This window comes from Dromaius novaehollandiae, chromosome 1 (assembly GCF_036370855.1).
Source record: "Dromaius novaehollandiae isolate bDroNov1 chromosome 1, bDroNov1.hap1, whole genome shotgun sequence".
NCBI classification, from domain to species: Eukaryota; Metazoa; Chordata; class Aves; order Casuariiformes; family Dromaiidae; genus Dromaius; species Dromaius novaehollandiae.
Window position 1 is genome coordinate 134185068 of NC_088098.1, and position 21659 is coordinate 134206726.

At 39.5% G+C, this 21659-nt stretch overlaps 1 protein-coding gene across 4 annotated transcripts in view; it reads left to right on the top strand.

Moving 5' to 3' along the window:
- Nucleotides 1-21659, top strand: part of MAP7D2 (MAP7 domain containing 2) — an 84931-nt gene that overhangs the window by 37341 nt on the left and 25931 nt on the right. For 2 of the 4 annotated variants that reach the window (XM_026120704.2, XM_026120708.2), the window contains exons 2-3: nucleotides 10494-10571; nucleotides 13882-14045. In XM_026120704.2, the coding sequence (XP_025976489.2) occupies nucleotides 10494-10571; nucleotides 13882-14045 (242 nt within the window). Of the gene's footprint in view, nucleotides 1-10493; nucleotides 10572-13012; nucleotides 13053-13881; nucleotides 14046-21659 lie in introns of those variants that run through there. The other 2 variants (XM_026120706.2, XM_026120705.2) reach the window with 2 other exon arrangements.

The window sequence follows — 21659 nt, forward strand, 5'->3', positions numbered from 1 at the left end:
AGGCTCCAGTAGAAAGCCCTCTGCTGAAGTTGATTTAGAAGCACGTTACAGTTTTGCTGTGTAACATGTTTTTGGACTGGTACCTTGACATAGAGGTTAATTAAAAATTGTCCTGTAATCAAACTCCTATCCCTACCTATTGGCCCATCTGCTAGCAGTTGCTTTCCCGCAGAGGCCCGTGGGAGTCTCCTTTGCCTTCCAGCCCTGCAGGCAGAGACCACACAGGAGGACAGAGTGTAGAGTTTGCTTTGGCTTCTCAGGGCTTCCTAAGAAAGGCAGTCCTTTGACCTCCAGGTTACCTGAAATTGGAGATTTGAAGCTGTTCTGTACCCGTCCTGTGGAAGTTTCTTTTCAGATAAAAGGAGCTGTGGCAGCAGATTAATGGACTTCAGCAGTTCACTTCAATACCTTGAGCTGGGCAGCTTAATACATGCTCCAGGCTATTGTCACTATGGGAAAATCATCTCAACTTTATCTTTTACTGTGGAGCAAAATTTTTAACAAGGTGTCCTGTCCACTGAGATGTTGGACTACAGGAAGGTTTGACCTGCTGATGGTGACAGCACAACTGGCAGGTGGTTAGGGGAGTATTACTCAGGTCACAAGGCTAGTAACACTTAAGAGTCAGCACACTGAGACCTCTCAGTGCAAAGACACCAGTTCTTCACAGCAGTCTAACTTTTCTGAATGCTTGCATGGGGGAAAGCTATCTATCTTCTCCAAATAACCATCTTGGTAAACATTGGCTCCTGCACCCCCTGGTTTTAAATTACAGCATCAGAAGCAGCTGTGAATGTTTGTGTAAGTGTTCATCATTGTCAGCAGAAGTACAAAACTAACAGTAAAAATGACAGGGATGGTGCATCTCTGGTTGCTGATCATCCCCCTGCCCATGTGGGGGCTGTGCAGGACTCTACTAGTTTTAAAGCCTTCTGCTAAAGCCATTGGGATCTGAGTCTAGAAAAGCTGTTTGGTGCTGTCCCTTTACTTTGTCCGTCTTTGGATATTTTAGCTATTGCTTGAGAGTGCAACACAGCAGTGAAAGCTAGAAAACAACGAAGTACAAGACTGATATTCAGTGCTATACACCAGCAGAGCCAATCTACTTGAATAGGAAGTGGGTTTTGATGTGTATTTTGGGATTGCAGGCTAACAGGGTTCTCCCACCTGCTGTTACGGTTTCCAACTCATTTGCTATTGCTCAAAACATTAGAATCTCTCAGTGAAATACCAGTTTTTCGCTGGGCTCCAGTTATCCCTATAACCTAACAATAAATGTGTAACAAATCAGCTGATGTAGATATTTTAATGTGTATTTCAAGTCTAGAAGCACATTTTTAATGAACTGAAGTGTACTAGATTGCACTGTAGATGCAAAGCTCTTGTTTCTAGTTTGTTTCAGCGAGTGATAATGAATGGTACTCAGTTTAAAAAAACCACAGTAGCAAAAGTAATCAGAAGGAAGCTGAATTTCTTTTATATGGATGTGTATGTTCTTAAAATGCTCTTGTTTCAGTGCCTGTTGAAGTCACTGAGATGGAAAAACAAATATGTATGATCCTAAGGCATTTGCTTTAGATACTTTGGGCAAAACAACTACTACTTTGAGGCTTACTGTCTTAAAATGAGAATTTTTCTTGTGAAGGTTATGAGACAAAGTGAACTAGCCAAGAAATATTCAGAGAACTTATGGATGCTCTGCCTTACTTCCAATGTTTTTTTTTTTCATTATGTTGCTTATTATAGTGTAGTACATAAGTCATAGGACCTCTTTTCAGACTTGGGTGATATATGCAGAGACTTCCTGGTCCTGACAAAATTTTTGCACCTTTTTTGGTTTATACATGAAGGAGTAATTCTGCTGGAGTCAATGAAACTAGTCTGTGTAAGTTAGTAAATGCATAAATCCTAAGTAGTTGTTGGGACAATTGGTAATTCAGTAGAAGTGCAGTGAGTGAATGAAAGAAGCAAAAAGATTTGAAGTAGCGGAAAAAGATTGTTGCATTTGTAATGTGATTAACTTTGGGGCGCAGCGGGGTTCATCTATAATTTCAACCTGATACCAGCAATTCTCCCTTAGCAATCCCTACTGCTGTTAAATTTCAAAGTGTAAATTGTGAGTCAGAAGCAATATTTGTTTTTGTTTGTTCTTTGTTTATCCATCCCAGAATCTGTTTTCCTTTCAGAAAGGTGTTAATTCATTTTTTTTTCCTATTCATCAGGTTCTGAAAAAACCACAGGTATGCTGAAACAGTAGTCCATGGTTGTGCCCTGAATTTTCAGCCTGTTCACTTGCGCTCAGGGAGCAAGCCTGAAACAAGCACCTTTCCTTAAATGCAGACATGACGCAGAATACATCTGTTACCAAGCTGCTGTCACGAATGCATGACTTTTGGACTACACTCTTCATTCCACTCCTTATTATAAACATGGCCCACAGTTAGGTATCTGAAGGAGAAAAGGGCTGCAGTACAATTTTTTTGGTTAATACTCTTGAGGACTTTATCTTATCATTGGCATGTTTGTAGCTTTTACCATAAATGAAGTTGTGACTGGGACTGCTTAAGCCCTAATTTTCCCTCATCTCGATAAATGGATCTTCAAATTTGACCATCTTTTACACTGAAAAGATCTACATTTACTAGAAAACTGATTTCTTTAAAGCAAGTTGTCTAAAATTTCTTTAAACTATTTTAAAATATGAATATTAAAAATCAGTTGCATTTGGAGTTCTGATTTTGTATAATGCCCTCTTATTTTGGTTGTAAGACAACTGTGGAAACTGCTCATAAACTTAGGCCTTACTTGAAAGCATTTGACTAAAATCAGTTGCAGTTAAGTAAAATTATTAGACATTTTGGTAGCAACAATGAAAAATAAATGAGAATCTTCAGGCCTCCCCCCCCCCACGCACTACTTTTCTTCCCCATCAGATTTTACAGAATTCAGAAGTTTTTCAGTCAACTTTTAACTTTTTGTAAGAAATACTTTGGGGCCAAATTCTGCTTCTGCTGATATCCTGAATCAGATACTATGCTAGGGACTTTGGGGGGAGCAGGAGCGGGGTGGACCTATGGTCAGGTCTCAGCTGCAGGTTGCTGCCATGGCTGTTCGAAGGCAGCGTTGGAGCACTGAAGAGCTGTGTTAGCTAAGGCTTGGGACAGAATGTTTACATGTGTGAACGTTTTATTTTATATTAAAATTTAATACAATACCCTTCACAACAATCACCCGTTTGTCTTCTAGCAGAGGAGTAATGCCATTAGTAACTGACTGCTGGATGAAAGATGTTTAATAATCCAAAGAAGCCTCCTTTCTTTTGTCTCCGTTCACCCTCCCACTCGGGAATCGAGCATCCCTGGAGAATAAGTGTTGGTAATTGTAGAGGAAAGGGAGTATAATATAATTTAGATGATGGAGAGATAGTCCTTACTTTATTCAATATCCATAAGTGTTTTTGTACAGGCTTTACTCTGCAGCATATGAAATCTGACATACATATCCATCATTTAATAGTTTACCGCAGCATGTATATGTTTGCCTGTCTGCTAGAGGGATGCACTTTTCAGAGAAATGATGCTCCTAAGATTGCTTGAAAATAGTTCTTTTTTTAAGGCTTATGTGCAAGAAACACTGCCAGCATTTTCAAGTTAGCTACAGTCATATGCTAAATACAGAAACCAGTAACGGAGTGGAATTTGTATGTTAGGTGTGACCAGTATCTGGTACTAAAAAGATTTCAGAACACAGGTTTAAGATTAATTTTAATTTTTGTATTTACTCAAATAACGATTCTCTTCATGCACAACATGTGTTCACATACAGACTTTTCTCTTTGAAGACAAAGAATTTTTCAATTGTGGTAGGGTTGAAAGGATTAAATAGAGCTTTTGTTGACAAAGTTAAGAATATAGAGTTTTTAAAGGAACTGCTATGCTTGAAGAGTTAATTATATCATTCTTGTCTTAATAAATGATTGCTATAGTTTTCTGAAGAAACTGAAGTTTAAAAAAAAAAAAAAAGTAGTTGTAGCTGAACCACTGCCATTCACGTCCCTTTTTGTGCAATGTTTTGGTGACTGCATCCAGTAATAGACTGAAGAGGACCAGGCTAAAGGGAGAGCAAAATCTAAGTTTGTCTGAGGTCTGGCGTAATTTGCAAAATACAGTTAGAAATGTTCGTGTGTGTTACCTCTAGGAGAGAGGGACTGGCAAGCTCTGGTTAAGTCTCCCGACTCCTTTGTACCTGAGAGATTATAGAAGTATATAAATAAAACAACAGTATAGAATACACACTGACATGCTGCCGCTGCATTGCATGTGTGTACCTGGTGGGGGGTTGTCTAATAGGGACCTCTTCAGTAAATTAAATTATTAATCTAGTGCCTTCATAAAAAAAAAATCTGCGAATGTATTTTATCAGTTCTCCAAGTGATCTTGTGGTGCTTCTGCTATGTCTGCAGGATATTGGAGTCTCCATGGGGCGTGGCTATGGCTGTGTACATTGTTATGTGCCATAAAAGATAGGCCATAAAGTGTGCTATCCCAGGGAGCTGCTTAGGTGTTCATAGGCTTATGCAGAACTGAAAAGGTCTGCTTTTTTATTCAGCAAGTTTTTCCTCCCCATACAGAAACAAAGATATTTTTATTACACGTGATCACCTAGCTACCTAGGTATACTTTATATATCTTTTATTTGGCCAGCACTTCGAATGTTTTTGCTTTATGCTTAAACAAACATACCATTAGGATATATTTTGTTGCTGTAATCTCTATGTAAATACAATGTACAGCTGAAATTCTTGATTCAAATGAATAATTTGGAAAATTAGGGTGGGGTTCAGGAACCTAAAGCAGGCACTGAGTGACACTGTGCGCTGTTTGACCGGAGCCTGCGGGTCGCTCATGGGTTCTCTGACGTATTTGCCAGCCCGCGTCCTAGACAGTTAGCCTGGGGTGTCTGAAATGTTGCTGTGCTTGGCAGATGAATCTGCCTGTAATGACTTCATTTACAGTAGCATTTTTATAACAGCAGATACCCATCCTGCTGTCTTAATTAGACGTAATGAAAAAGTCCTTTTTTTCCAGTTATCTTTGAAGTCCAGCCTAGAAAATGTAAAATAAATTAATTAATAGCATTAATTTGCTGAAAATTGAAAAAAAATCCATTTCTTTGTGTGTAGTTCTTTGAGTGGAATACAATAGCTTGTTGATTAAAAAGGCTTTTTTAAAAAACAATTTTAAAATAAGAGGAGGATGCACTGAATTTTACTGAAAATACCTCCAAAGCTCTTTTGTTCATTGCCAGCAGATTCTACCTGAAGGTCTCTCTGCAATATGCTATAAGCAAAGATTAATAAAAGTGCTTTTTGCTCAGAGAAACAGTCAGCCAGGGCCAGTCACATAGAGTCTTACACTCTCTTTTTCTATAGTATAGTTGTCACTGAAAACTTGAAGAATAAGAAGTGTCTTCATTTACTAGTACTCGGAGGGAAGCAGTGGCAGATGGAAGACTGTTTTTATGATCTCAAGAACAGTTTCGAAAGAGAGAAAGCAGATTGCAGGGATCAAAGCCTTGATTTCATGGATTGGGTTTGTTTGAAAGAATGGAGCCTTGCCACCAGAGCGGTGGATGTAAATGAAGCGATGTGTCTGCCTTGTCTGCTCTATAGAGCACCGCCTCACGTCAGCGGAGGGCCCAGCGTTAGTCCCATGTGTGCTTGCAGAGGTTAATTTTACAAGCTTATAGCTGCACTGTCTCCCCGAACACCTTATGCTATGCTGAAGGGAAAACTCTTTCCCACTGACAGAACCGCATCCGAACCAGGAGCTCCACCAACGCAGCGACGTCAAGCTCGGTAGCATGATACGCTGTAGGCAAAGGCCCAAGGATGTCAAATTTTGTCGTGTAGAGCGAGCAAAGGTCTAATGATGTTGAAAGCTGTTGTGTAGAGCGGGCAAAGGTCTAAGGATGTTGAATGCTGTCGCATAGAGCGGGCAAAGGTCTAAATATGCTGAGCACTGTGCAGAGCTGGCTTTGGATCCCTTGCCGATTTTTCTTTTGTATTGGGATGCCTGCTGTCAAGGGCTTGGGTATTTCCTATATATAAACATGTGGAACCAAATACTATGAAATATTACAGAGGTCAGAAGTGTAAGTGGGTTCAAAAGGGAAGCAGAAAAAACCGATGGAGGTCTTAGTCATTTGGTAGTTATTTGGGTGTGAATTGCAGAAGAGAAGGTGTCCAAGCAGCTGACTGATCCTCCTAAAACACGCTCTCAGCCTCCCACAGCCCGATTGCCCTGTGCGAGTACTCTTTTCTTGAGCATCTAGAGTCAGAAACAGGATGCAGATCTCGAAAGAAAGAGCTTACTCTGTCTCATCAAGACACAACCACCTACCTTCCTTTCCATCTCTGGATTAGCAATAGCCAAGCTTTTTCTCCAAAAGTCTACACGAGCAGTATGTGGAGTGGAGCGGCGCGAAGCATGTTCTGACACTGTTTCCTCAGTCTGAACAGGTTTACATTGTCCATCAAACCAGGCTCTGTGCATTATTTCTGTGCATATTTATTTCAAGGTAATGTTGAAATATTGAAAGAAGCCTTCAGCATTACGTGACATATTACTGCTGCAGGACTGCTGGCATTTTAACCGATTTTAAGTTATCATCTTTTTCTTTGGAAATGGCTTGTTGTAACAAAGCCTCAGAGGAGCAGCTGGCCCTCTTAAGTCAAAAAACGAGGCACAGCCTTCAGGAATTAGCACAGTCGTTAGAGCTACATGTTACAAATTTCAGTAGGATCCTAGAGCAGGGAGAAGAGGGAGGTCTAGAAGCAAGCCCTGAGGAGGGGATGCTCTATGGAAAAAGAGCTTTTCCAGTGAATTGGGGAACAGAGGAGAAGTGATTTGCTCTGAGAGAGGGAGATGGGAATTGCTTCCCTGCAGTTAAATCTTTGTTGTTGCTAATTGGGCAGAGTTTCCTTATTCTTCTGCAAAATTGGAAATAAAGAGTTATCAGAAGGTTTTACACCAGAGTCTCTTTGTATTCATTATTCTGGTTAGCAGAAGGAACAGCCAGTGTGTGTTTATATGTGCCCTTTACTGCTGCATATCTTTTTCTTGAAGGACTGGAGGCTTAGTTGTAAATATGGAGGGTCAAGATAAAGCTTAATGTACAGAATATTAACCTGAAATCATTTTTCATATCGTACTGAAAGCTTTTATTGGTGTGGTCTGGTTTTTTATTTCATGTTAAATTCAAACCTTGTTCTGCCCTCTGCTGGTAGTTCATATTATGAAATAGAAATGGTATTGCATTATTTTAATTGTAAAGTTACAACTTAAAAAAAAAAAAGCAGTTTGCATTAGCCTGTTGTTTGCAATCTGCTCTGTCAAACAGAATTTGAATTCATCTCATCAGTCACATTTCATGCCTCAGATAACTGCTGTGCCCACCACATTTATATAGTGCCTAAAGATATGTAGTAGATATGCTAATTTTGGCCAAAAACTTTTAAAAATCATCCTAGACTACAAGTGATTACCCAGAGAATGGTTATTCAGTCCTTCAAACCTGTATTTACTTTATTGAAGGAAGCAAATTTCTGGGTTTTGGCAGACAAACTGATTCATGAAGTCAAGTGCTTGAGTTAAGAAATGCTTGCATGGAGGATGCCTGTGCTATTTTAATCCTACTCTTGCTGCATTTGTATGTATTTATGATGTCTATACTTACTAGACTGTGTACTATTTTCTCCACACAAATTTTTCTGTGTTGGGGTGTTGCACATTTAATGAACAGCTATTCCATATTTTTGGTTTTTTTCCACGTGTGGTATAGTCAGATCTAGAGGGTGCTGGTCTCCAGGACAGCCTTCAAACTATAGTTCTTTCTCTTTCTATCTGCTTTTCAGTTTCAGAAAGAAATGAAGCAAGAAACATAAATCTCAATTTCCTTTGCTACAAGCTCGATTCATCTGCTGAGCAGATTCATCCTATTCACTGCACGAGCCAAGGGACCTAAAAGGAAAAAAATGCGTGATAATATATCTGCAAAAGGGGGTGAGATAAGGATTGTACAGGCTGCTTTAACTGTGAATTATCATAATTTCTTAAGTATCTGGCATTTCAGCCTGATGTTCTTGTAATATTGTCTGGGTGGGGTTGAGAGATCCAAACTCTGACCTAAAAAAAACCCGCTCTGACCTATCCAAACAAGCTGACCTAAAAAAACAGCAGTTTCATCCCATGTCATCGTGCATCAGCTTGGATACTTACAGCAGCTGTGAACAAGGCTGGAGCTTTTAGATCCACTTCTGGCAGTTGTATTCCTGAAGGAACTGAGGTAGAGATAACAGCTTGCTGTAATTTTAATGACAGGCATGATGGGACACATTTTTACCGGTGGGTTTCATAAATGTTTGCTGAAAGCAGGAGTGCGATGAGAGTCACCACAGGGGGCTGTAAATGTGGTCCATGAGCAGAGGCTGCCTTTGTGTTCTGCAGCTTCTCTCCCTTCCTCCTGCTTATTTCCATCCTGGTTTTCATCCTTCATATTTCCCTGCTTTCTCAGTTACTTCCCTTTTTCCACAGAAAATCTTAGTTCCTCCCTCTGCTTGCCACTTTTCCGGTCTCTAGCCTCCGCTTGATCCCAAACCCAGACTTCCCTCTTTGGGCTCTTGACCCAATCTCTATTTCATCTCCACTGTTGCTCCTAGTCAAAATTGTACATTTCAAACAGTTGTGATTTTCAGATCTTTGAAAATTTTCCAGTGGCGCTACCCAGGTAATTTAAGTACACTGCCATAGGATTCCTCTCTGTAGCTACCTTTTGCAGGCCCTTTCAAAGCAGTTGCAAACCACTGTTATGGTTGCTTTTGCATGTCTGTAAAATCTGGCAAAAAGGGGACAGCCAAGTGGGGAGACAAGCAGGCAAGTATAGAAGAAGGTTGAGCCTTCAGCAACAGATATGTATTTGACCCACAAATTCTAGTCGTGATAAGCCAGCCAGGAGCTGTAATCACAATTTACCAGGGGCCTGGTTGCTATCAGATAATTGCTTTCTTTGCATGCACCAGCAGAGGAAGCTTAAAGATGGAGTTTGAAGGTGGTGCTTGGGCAAAAGCAAGCTGTTATTCTAATGGAGGACAGCTGAAGCCTCCTGCCTTTGCACCAGCCACAAGGGACTAAGAAGGCTGATTTTTTTTTTTTTTTTTTTTTTAACTGCCTTGAGAACAGTGCATTTTACAGGAAGGTACTTGCTATGCGAAATCCTCAGACAGGATGCCCCAGAGAGGAGCAGAGGCCTGGAAATATGACTTTTCAGGAAGAGAATGAGGGTTACAATCTAAGTAACTTTTCCACTCCTTTTTATCTGGGAAAAAAAAAAGTTAGCAACTTCAGTTCTTAGAGCAAAATGAAAGGAAATTTAATTATACAGTAGCTCAGCGGGGAGCCTAAGTAATGAATGCAAAGGATGTAAAACTGCCATATGAAACACTGCCTGTGTGCACTGCAGCTCTGCTTGGCTCCAGGAGATCCTGAAAACAGGAGAGAAATGAGGACACTAAGAGCCCTTGTAAATGGTTTTATAAGGATAGACCTGCTAGAGGATAGCATCATCTAGCAGGTCTATCAAGTCAATGACTGAAGCCCATCCAGAAAGCACAGACGGATGTGTTTGCACGTATTATTTCCGAAGGTCCTTTTAAGAGCCTAAGTGCTGCCTACTCGTTCCAGAGAACCAGGGCAGATAATGGAGGCGCCTCATGTGCTGTGCTCTGTTTGCTTGGTTAAATTGCACTTTTTAGTGGGTTACGCTATACAAAGAACCATGCCGTCTGCATCTAGGTACAAAACCAACCTTAGGCAACCTCATCCCAAACAAGAAACCTGCTTTTATATGATGACTCCAAGGGGAAACACTGTGTCCTACCTGGAAAAGAGGACAGGAGGACTGCTGCCTCCGTAGCCTCACCCAGCAAGGATTACTGCTTGTTGAAATGGGCTGGTGCTGGTGGCGTTCTTTGGTCAGGGAAGTTGTGTGCCTGTGTCAACTCATAAGTATTAAGGCTGGGACTCCACATAGCAATGAACTATAAGGAGAGGGAGCTGTGTACTGCTTTTACTGCTTTCCTGAACTGCCTTGCTTTTAGCCAAGAACTTGAAAATGAGATTGTTAATAAAGATGATACCTGGTGGTTGCATGCTTTCCTTTTTAATATATACTTTATACTATTTTAAAATAAGGACTAACAAAATGCTTGTTTGTTCTGGGAAGTGGGGTCAGATATTTACGCTATGGACTGTGCTTGGGCTTCGGCAGTAGGTAGGAAACTGCTCTCAAGATGTATCCAGGTCTTAACTTGGTAACCCCCCTTGATGTGCAAAATCATTTTTGTTGTTTCTGTTAAATGCAGGAGAATTTTAGTTCATTTGGCTGCTTCTTTATTTTATTTTTGCTAATTTTTTTTCCTTTCTCTCTGACTTCAGCCATTGATGGATTTCTAAAAACCGATGAAAGACAAAGACTAGCAAAGGAGAGGAGAGAAGAAAGGGAGAAATACCTTGGTAAGATAGCTGGAGGCATATGTATTTTTTTATGTATATGTGTTAATGGGCTTAAGTTACTAACATGGTATTTCTCCTGTTCTGAATTTTAAATACTGTGGCTCAGGCTATTCCTAGTCTTCTTTGACTTATAATTATTTCTTTAAAATTAGATTATATAAAAATAAATAAATCTAACCAGGGGATCCTTTGATTTCCATTCAGCTACTTTGTATGCTACAGTTAAAAGTTCATTTTCCTCTGTGATGGATATACTGTTGAATATAGGTTTATTTATGAGATATTGACCATTAGGATTTTGGTTTGTACAAATACTAAAAAAACCTTGAATAATACTTAAATGGCAGGATTATTTGCTGAAACAGTCTCAATTTTAGCCTAGTAAGTTTTAGCCCTGTTAAAAGATATCTTGGAGTTGGTAAGTAGGCATAAAGCGGGTATTTTTTCCATAAGTTTAAAATGATTAATCTTCTTTCAAGAGAATGAAAAATCTATAAATTCATTTCTTGAATAATGTAAGCATTAATTTCAGAGTCTTTGAAGTACTGTCTGTTGCTTTTAATCTACTAGTAATACTTCCATGGAAATGTTGAGAAAATTTTTTTGTGATTTCATTTACATTATACACACGTATGTATGTGTGTGTATATAGGTATTTTTTAATATATGCATACATACACATAAAGTAAAAGGAAAAAAAACGAACAGTTAAACTCATTTTCCTTATTATAATAACAACAAAGGCTGGTAGCACTGTTTTTTGAGACTACCTGACAATATCTGTTAGAGGGAATTGCCACTGTTTTATGATTTTGTCAAATTTAATTTGGGATTTATTTTTTGTGATAATGTTAACTGAAATAGTGTGGACAGCTCTGAAAAGAATCATAGGGGGGAAAAAAGGTTTTTCTTGAAACAAATAAATAACTGTTGACCATATCTTGACAAAACCTCATTCTTGAGAGCAGAGACTTGATGTTTTTAGTAATGTGGGCTTGGTTAGGAAGATGCTTTTTGTAGTTCCTGTGAAAACTTACCAAAATGCTCGGTGGGGATTTAGTTTTTAGTAGCTAATTTCCCCAGAGGTTCTGTCTATATGGGGCATGCACCAACTTGAGTAAACCTGACATGCCCTGCAGTAGAAGCTTGTATCTCCTGCAGGTATATTCAGTCCAGACTCTCTCTTCTGTCCTCACGATTATTCCTTCTTTGCTGGTTCCTGAGAAAGTGACATGATGAGTAGGTTGAAAAGGAATTGGATTAAAAAGTGGAAGAGAAATGGAGTGAGAGGAAAACTGGAGAATCTGGGACTGCCTGGCTGAGGGGATTTGGCACAGAGGAGACAGGGGGAAAAGGTTTTATTTGCATTTCTTGTCTCCAGATTTCATACATGTTTTCTGGAAGCATATTTCTTTAGGGTTAAGCCCAATTCTAGAATGGGTAGCTCTGGACTTTGGCCTCAGCAGATGTCTGTCTGTGGCAGTTTGCTTCTGGAAGTTCAGAAAAAAAACAGCAAGTTCCCCAAAAGGACAAATCTCCATGCAGCCAGCAGGTACTTTGCTGCGATACAGAATAACCTTCTCATCAAAGCCCAAACTCATTAATCAGTGTTTTCACATCCCTAAATTAAATTAAGAAACAAGAATCGTATACATGTCTCTAATGGCAGAATGGTTTGCTTCTCTGTCCAGAATCAGTCCCAGGTTTCACCTACTTAGTTAGAAGGTAATCTTAGCACTAATCTTCAGACACTTGCTGTTATTTTTGTTTATTTTAATCAGCTCCAGCCTGGTGTTTTCACCACATGGCTAGTAGTCATTAACTATTAGTGACTGGTCACTTGCCTTTCATCATCTCTGAGGTAACTGTTCATCTGCTGGCAAGTCTGCAGCTGTTCATTCTTAGGAATGCGGGCTTGCCTACAGCACTGACACCCCTCTCGTGTTTCCCTGTCCTTCAGAAAAGAAGAGCGGGGGTGGGAGGGATGAGTTCTTGTAAGGAAAATGGGAAGACATCACCGACCATATTTCTAACAAGAGTAAGGTAGAAGGTTTTGGTGTTCGGTAAAGGACTCTGGGCATGAGGAAGAAGTTGGATCTTACAAGGAGCCAGTTTTCAAGGAGAAGAAATTGAACTGCTGGAAAAGGATCTGATGTTAGGGGGACACTGACATTAAACGAGGGGCTTGGGGACAGATGGGGCCTAGGAGTGACTGAAGGCCGTGGCTGTGAGTAAAGAGCTTGGGGGCAAGAAGAGGGAATTGCTATGACTGCTGGAGCAGCCGGGGAGTGATCTGAGGAAGATGAGGGAGTTTGAAGGGGGAAAATTTGCTGGGCAAGAAAACAACAGCTGAGATATTAAACTGGGGCTGAATAGGTGAGCAGAAGGGACCAGCTTTTTTTATGAACGGTGTTAATTCTGGCTTTCCCTGACTTTCAAGTTCTTAGGCAACTGTGATGATAATATTCTTTCATACTGGTGGTATGTATGTTGGTATATGATATTATAGGCTTGTGTGTATGTAAGCATGCTTATTAAACCCCTACTCTCCTGCCTTTTTATGTAACACATTTGCATGAGAGCTGTTTTTTCTTCATGATTTATCACATTAACTTCTGCTACTGAATTCCCCTATGTAAACCTGAAGCAACAGTCCTGTCTCTATAGTTGCAGTTATAATTTCCATTGTAACAGATTTAATATCTCAGAAGATGATGATGACTACAGGTGGAAATAAACAACTGGGACAAACTCTCAATAATAAAAGTAAATTATATTCATGCAAAATGGCAGAAGTGGATAACAATTTAACACCAAATTATTAACAGAATGGTGTATTTTCAAAAATTCCTGGAAAGTTTAACATATGTTTCTTATGTATTTATTTTGAAGACAGCACCATAAAGAGAAGCATAGTTTTAAGGAAATTCCAAGGGCTTTTGCTTCAACATATATAACTGATTCACTTTAAAATCTACTGGGAACATGTGTTATATCTAAAGGAAGAATTTGGCCTTTAAGCTGTAGAAGGATTTGAAGCATATACAAAAGATGAGTTGTTTACTATTCTGCATGCTTTTTTTAAAGAGGTAGGGGGCACACTGTCACCTTGTGTGTTCCCTATTTCTTAGTGGATCAATTAGATTTGCTAATCATTCCAGCACTTCTATGCACTATGCTTTTGAGCTTAGGGCACTAAAACGCTATGTATTTGTATCTGTTATTTTACTCTATCGTGTCATGCTATCAAATAATTTTAAAGCGGGGGAAAATTTGCATGAAGTGAAAGGCACCTTTTTCTTTATCTAAGCTGCTAGGGAGCAGCAGATACTGGAGAAGGAGAGGAGGGCAAAACTTCAATATGAAAAGCAAATAGAGGAACGATGGAGAAGACTGGAGGAACAGAGACAGAGAGAGGAGCAGAAGAGAGCAGCTGTTGAAGAAAAGCGGAGACAAAAGCTTAAAGAGGAGGAGGTAAGGTCCACCAGGAGACATACTGTAGAGCTGCTCTATAAGCTAGCATAAAACAGCTGAATATGACATGTGTTACACTGATCCCTTTTTTTTTTTTGATTCAGAGACATTTATGCCTTACTTTGGGACCTGCAACCCTATATCACCACTGCTATAAATGCTCTACTACCACTTGTACATCAAAAATATTTTCAGAGGCTTTTTTGTTGCTTGAATTTTGTCTGATCTCATAGGATAGTCACCTACTTACGCTAACATATCTGGGACAGTCAGACATAAAGCACTAGCTTTCCAAAAGTTAGCTTTTAGAAATGACTGTTTCCAGAAGATGGCAAGATTTCTTTTTTTTGTTTTGTTTGCACTGACCACAGAAACTGAAATCACGTTTATGTATTTTTTTTCTCAGTAACACAAAATCAGAAATTCTTACTTAAAGCAGCTGAGAATCTAGTCTGGTTTAAAATTCTAACATAGAATAGAATTAATCACATATCTTCAGAAGCAGGCTTGTGTATTCCTTTTCTAATGTCTCTACTGAGATCATTTAAGGTTCTTTTTTGCTGTAGTATGTCTTGCTTCTGATACAGGTCTCTAAAAGCAGTGTGTGTGTGTATGTGTCTGCCTGCACGACTTTCTGTCAAAAACACCAGCACTGCTGCTGCAACTGATAAAGAATTAATGATTTTTGGAAAAGGGAATGATGGTTTAAAAAAAAAGAAAAAAGAAAGAAATGTCAAGAGATGATGTTGATTTTTTTCCCTAGTTCCTATGGAAAAAGGCTCTAGAAATCTGCAGTTACTAACTCTCCCCCTTTCCCTGTCCCCCATCTTTTGATCAAAATATCTTTGCAAAAGAGATAAAATGTTTCCACATGGGATCAGAATAACATATTTCTGTCCATTGGCTTTTCTTCTCTGTTTGATTTTTCACTTACTTTAACCTGAAGAGAAAATTATATCCTGCCATCCTGCCATTCCTCTTTCAACTGTAACATACTGATTCTGGCTTCTGCATAATAGCTGAAAAATCATTTTAAAATGTTTTGTCATGTGGATCACTTGAAATTTTGTTCCTGTTTTTGTCATTTTTTCATAACAAAGGGGGAGAGGTCTGTCTCCTTCTGCAGTAACATCATTGACATGACAGTACTTCTTCCCCAATATTTCCAGCTGTGGTAACCTTTTCAGCTAAGCAAAATCGATCTCCTTTACAGGGGGTGTCAGAAGTAGTAAGTACAGACACATCTGAAACCCACTAATCAAGAAGTATGGTGAAGGGAGGCATGGGAGAGGGCGAGGCAAGAGGTGTAGGCAAAATGAGCAGCTGGGGCTGTGCCAGGTCAGACCTGAAGGTCCATTCCGGGGGAAACACATCTCCTGTAATGGCAACCTGCGCTGAGATGGATGTAAGAACTGGCCAAGCATACAGCAGTACTTTTCAGGAGTACTTCCCCAGCATCAGCAAGTCTCTTATAGCCTGAACTGCTCCCCACAATCAATATCCATGCTGGGAGACTCTCTAACCAAGAGAGAAAGGCTTACTACCTGTGAGCATATGGTTATTGTTTTGATATGGCTCGTAGCTCTGCTCTCTGAGCCTGTCCTTTAAGCTTGAAAAGTCCAAAGCCTTTCAGGAGTAGAGGCAGGCCCAGGCCTGGCTCTTTTCCCTTTCATTTGCTTTCTCTCTCTTTCTACAGGTTGAGGAAGCTGAGGAAAGGCTATATGGGCCAGAGGACAGGAGAGGATATTTATTTATTTGGGAGTGGAGGAGACCTAGATCCAGGAGCTGCTGAAAGAGAGAAGGGTGCAGAGAAGAAAAATGCAGAAAAGGGAAAGATAGAGGTAGAAGGAAGTCAAGGAAGGGACGTCCTGCCACCTCCTGCCATCCCTTCACAGTTACCTGGTTTTGTGTGTTCTTTTTAGTGTCTCCTTGAAATACTACTGCCACATCCCATCTCTGTGGCCGTCTTCAGCTCTGTTGTCTGCTCCAGAATGCCATCTGCAATCTCCCACACAGTTCAATTCAGCTAACCCAAAGTATTTGTGGAGCAGTGAAATTTAACTTAGGCAGCTGAGAGCCCTTGCTCTAGCTGTGTGGAAGATGCACCTGTTTGTAGTACACCTTCATGCTTAAATATTTCTCCTTTATGGCACATTTAGAAGACAGACTCAAAAGAATTTTGTTGCTAGAGCTTGGCAAATAGTGTTTTCACCCAAAACTTTGTTCATCATTCCTGTGTTTGTAGGATTCCATTTGAATTTTGCTAAAGGCTTTGTCAAATCTCCCACAAAGTTCTTCTGATCAGTCGCAGGTTTTGCCCCTCAAATCCTATGTGTGTAGTAGCAGCGGAGGTCTAAGTAAGGATGCTGATGAAGTTGCAGCTTCATAGGTACTGCAAATTGTTCATTGCTCATTAGTCATCCTAGATGCTTGAGACCTTCTTTACTGGGAGGAGTTTCAACCCATATTTCCCACACCTATGGAATTGTGGCCTGGCTAGTGAGCCAGTATACTCCTTGCTTCTCCTTTCAGCAATGGTTTACGCCAGATGGAGACTGGAGTGCCAGTTTTACCTGCCTATCAGGTGTCTTAAGCTCCATGTAGAGAGATTTTTCTTACTTGCTTTCTGCTGTATCGGTTGTGTCCTTTATATGCTCCTTAAATCTTTTTTTCTTGAATTCTTAACATGGCTGAAGGCAGTGCATATTTGTAATGGGAACAAGTCATGAAAATCTCTCTCTTGAAAGTATTGCTGTTGAGTCTGCAAGACTTTGAGACCTGAATGGTTCTTAACAGGCTTGGCGGGGGGGGGGGGGGGGGGGGGGGGGCTTGTTCACTGCCCGCATTTGAGCATTGCCTGCTCAGCTGTTTTGCATGTGAAGGACTTTTAAGAGGAGGTGGTCAAAGTTCCACCTATTCTCAATCCTTTTTCCCTCTCCAGTGGCAGATGAGAGCTTTTAATTTTAAAGGATGTATTAGTGGGACTGAAGGTGTTCTAGCAGAGCTCTTCTCTAGGGTACCTAGAGCATGTTGCAGAATGGAATGGAAGTGTTTCTGTTTTATTCTTTCAGGAGCAGTTCCTCAGACAACAACTGCATAAATGTGTCTGAAAATTGTCCTCACTCTTCTACACTGACTGCTTCTATTTTATCTGTAGAGGTCTTTGGTAGCACCATCTTTCCCTCCATATTCATTTTTAAACTGTGCATTTCCATTAGTAAAAGCAGTCTTGAGCCTTGAGGAAAAAAACGTATTGTTGTTCAGTAGACACTATTAAAGAGTTGCTCTTAACAGTGAGTAGCTAGTGGTGTTGGGACTGGACAAAAACAAAGTTGGTCCTCATTATTCAGTTAGGTTTTTTTTTTTTCCTTTTCCTATCCTAAAATTTCCATGTGCTTTGGAAATACATTGTAAATATACATGTCTTGTTGTATGCAGTATGTTGGAAAGTCTCCTTAGAAGCCGCGCTCTTCTACTGCTCTTGTATCGCATAAGACAATATGAATACCACAATAACTTGTACAAGCCAGGTCAAGGGTACTTGTGCAAGTAGGAGCCATAGCATCCATCTAGTCAAACATCCTTTTTTTTTTTTTTTTTTTTTTTTTTTTTTGGTAAAACCATCAAATATTGTTAAAAAGAAAATTGGGGGAATTAGTGCTGATCCTATTAATATACTGATGTTTAAATGAACAACTGCTGGTAAACAGATGGATAGAAACAAATGCAGTCCAGCACAAAATCTCAAGAGATTGATGTAATAACTGCAAAATGGAAAAAAATATCCTGGAAAGACTCCTTTTAGTTAGATGTTTGTTTTGGTGTACACATACTATTTATGTATTATTTGGAAAAAATATACACTGAAACACAAGAGATGGAAAATTCTCAGAACAGTATATCATCAGTTAATTACTTTTCAAGTTAAAATGTATGGAAGTAATAAATGCTTTGTAAACCTCTTTTGGCAGTTTGTAGAATGAGTGGAATTCAGTTGTGCAAGTAATATAAAAATTATGTTCCAAGGTGGTTGAAATTGCTATGCACGTAGTGCACCTGGGGAAGAGCAAAGAACCCTCACAATGAGGAGAAGAGTTTGTCCCAGTGACCACACTGACCCTCCTCTCCTCTGCTCCCGGCTCCCCATTTGCCATTACTGGTACTACAGCTCTGCACGTACTGTAATGCAGAGCCTTCCCTCTGTGCCATCAAGTTCTTCGCCACACACATGCTTGCACACACTCTTTTTCCATATAAATTTTCCCTTTCTACACTCTTTTTCCATGGAAGTTTTCCTTTTCTACACATATAATTGTAAATGATTTGCAGCAGAAATATGTTCAGAAGTGGTAGTTAAAATAAAAAAAATTATATTTTTTAAAATTCCATTCTTTAAATAGAAAATAGCAGAGCTGTTTGTTACTATGTGAGAGAGCCAGGCAAATAAAAGACAAAGCTGATAATATCAGGAAGCGGCAAGCTGATTTTTTCCTCCCTTGAATCTTATAGTTGGCTTTGGATGTAGTTTGGTTTTGGATGTTTTTATCGTACATATAAGGAGAATGTTTTAGAGTTCTTTGCACAAAAAATTTTCGGTCATGATACTTGTAAAATTGCTTCTAGTTTGAGCAAGAAAGGACGTTGTTTTTTTCCCATGTTTTCACATGCATTTGTCATGCTTTATATAGCTAAATGGAAAATACTTCAGTCAAATTACTTGCATTCTTGCTGTTTTTTTTTTTTTAATTTAGGCGGTCTAAATGTTTTATTATTTAGTGAGAAAACATGCGTAAATAACTAAGGTTTATAGAAAGTAGCATGTATATTTTAGATGCTAGCAGTAGGTGGCCCTCTTTTTATGATTTTACTGACTCTTGGATTAACCTACGTACAAAGCTCGTTGCACTTTTTATTTTTTAATGGAAGCTCACTGTAGCTGTACCACAGAGATTATTTTCTCTGTACCTATGGCAATTAGAGTTCCCAAATGAGGATCAGATAGATAGTGTTTGATATGTTTTTCAGACAGTGTTGTCACTATAACATAGACAGCAGATTTTTTATACGTTGTTTGCTGGTGAAGAAAAGCTTTATGTCCTTGCCAAAAACATAAGTATTAATGTTTGAGTTGTTTTTGCTATGCTTCTGTGTCTTAAAGTTGGTTTCTGTTTTGTTTATTTTTAAAATTTGAAAAAATGTGCTGATTTAAATGGGTTTTAATAACTACCCTCTCCTTGTGTAAAATGATTTGATATTGTTCTTTATCTAAGCTGTATCTGCAGGGTTCATGAGGTTTAATAATTTTGTCCTGTAATGCTTTAATGAAAGGCTCTTTGCAAATGAAAACGAATGATCCTCTCCATATCATGTAATTGAAGATTTCAACCTCAAAATGTAGGTGGCATGGGCTTTCAAATATGTATGAAAAACGATTTATTCTCTTTAAACCATTTCCTCCTTCATTTTATTTTATTCTTAAAACAGTGCTGTTTACACTAGGAGGTATAAGTGTATTCTGTGGTCCCCAGACTAGAGAATGTTGTTGGTTCTTGCTCCAAACACCATTAGAAGAAGAATAAATGAACACAGATTGCCCAGATAATTAACTGAAACGTATTATCTGCTTTCATATTATCTTTTTTGATTGATGTGTAATAATATCCATTAGTTATGGAAAGGAAGAAAGATTCTGTAGAAGTGTGTGCTTTAATGGGAAAAAAAATGGTAGGGTTATTTTACTTTGTAGAGAGTGGGTAGAAAAGTATATTAGGGCGAGATAAACAGGAGAAGAAAGCAATGAGAAGAAAAATGGAAGCAGACTATAGAGAAGAACTGATGAAATAAGTTTGGAAAAAGTATAGAAAAGGGACTGAAATAAAATGAAGCTAGTGTGTTGGGAAGTGCGAAGTAAAGACAAAAGCGAGAAGCTTGAACTTGAATACAAAGCCCACACACATTTTTAAATGTGAATATTACATCATCACAAAATAAGAAGCAAACTAAATCAGAGGGGAGCGACTTTGGATTGTGGAGACTGAAAAATGGCATTCTTATAAAAAGAGACAAAGCATGGATAAGAAGTGATAGGATATTCAAAAATATGGTTTTTGTTTTTTGTTTTTCTGGGCTATTGCAGAAGAGGCTCTGCTTCGGCTTTATGCTGCTTTGTGCCCTTCAGGGAGAAAAAAGGAGGAGGAATGACAGGTAGAGAGTTTGCATGCCTGCCTGGATGCTGATGGCATTGACTAAACAGAGAGGGGGAAAAAAGGGAGGGGAAGGAAAGCTGCTGCCTGCTTTCAGCATCTCTGCATAAGGTTAGCTGATGCATCGTGATCCAAAGATGGAGAGAGGAGACAAAACTGAAGTGAGAGCTCAGAGCAGTGTAACAAAAGATTGTCTTCCTGGAGATGGCAGCAGATATTGTGACAGCAGGATAGGCAACCTGGCTGAAAGATAACAGGCAGGAGAGCTGAGAAAGATAAACCAGGTGTGCAAGAACAGTCTTTTTTCAGTCTTCGTATAGAGGCCAGTGCAATGGAATTCTTTATGGTACACATGATGCGTAAAAGAATCAGGGGGAGGGAAGAGAGTCAGGAAAAAGGTAGTGGCTTGCTGTTGATATCAATGAATAGTTGGTAGTGGGGTTGGATGAGGTGGGAACCTTGATCAGAAATAAATTACGAGAAGTCATGGTAGTGGAAGAGGTTCTTCAATGAAGTGAGGAGACAAAAATATATTCCAGATATCCAGAAGAGGATGAGAAAGCATACAGATTGTAGAGACTGGGTGAACATGGACAGAGTCTAGGGGAGGTTACACAAAGCTTATGGATGCATGCATAAAAGTTTCAAGTAAGGTAGCTGGTAGAGGCACCTAGGGACTCATCTGCTGAATGAGCTCAGTGAGCAGCGACATCAGTGGAGAGACAAGATATGTTTGAACAGAGATTGAATATGGTGATAAAAGGAATAGGGGGCCTGAACCAAAGTCATGAGTCAGTAAGAAGAAATAATGTGGCTGAGAGATATAGGAAGGTTATCGACACAGTGGATCTGAGATATCAAAAGATACTGGAGACAGTGTGGGGGATTGATAGGAATGGAAAGCGATATGATATAATCATAGAAATAGAGTTTCAGGAGTGAGAAACCTGCATATGCTGATCAAGAGTTTGAAGTGGATGCGGTGGGAGTTTTATACTAGACCAGAAATACCCAGCCAAGGCAGTAAGTAATAGGAGTGATCAAAAAAAAAAGGGTTAAAAACCACTGAGGGTTAAAAACCACTGAGGCAGGAGCAAGAGGCAGCAAGAGCAGGCTAATCTTCAGTGGTAGAAATCGGATTGCTGTAATACGAGGGTGAAGAGTTTGCCAAATGCCAGTGAGATGCTGGGAGGAGGAAACATCACAGCTATGGAAGGCAGTAGATGATGGAGTGATGAGTGAGGAAGGCCTAGTTTTTATCCGCTTGGAAGGAGGAAGAGGGAAGGTGGAGAAATCATTGCCACAGCATTAAACCATAGAGAAATTGGCAGAGGGAGGAGGTGGAAACAAAACTGAGTGGAGGTTTGAGTGAGGGTTAAGAGGTGGAGGAGATGGAACAAGAAGACTGCCT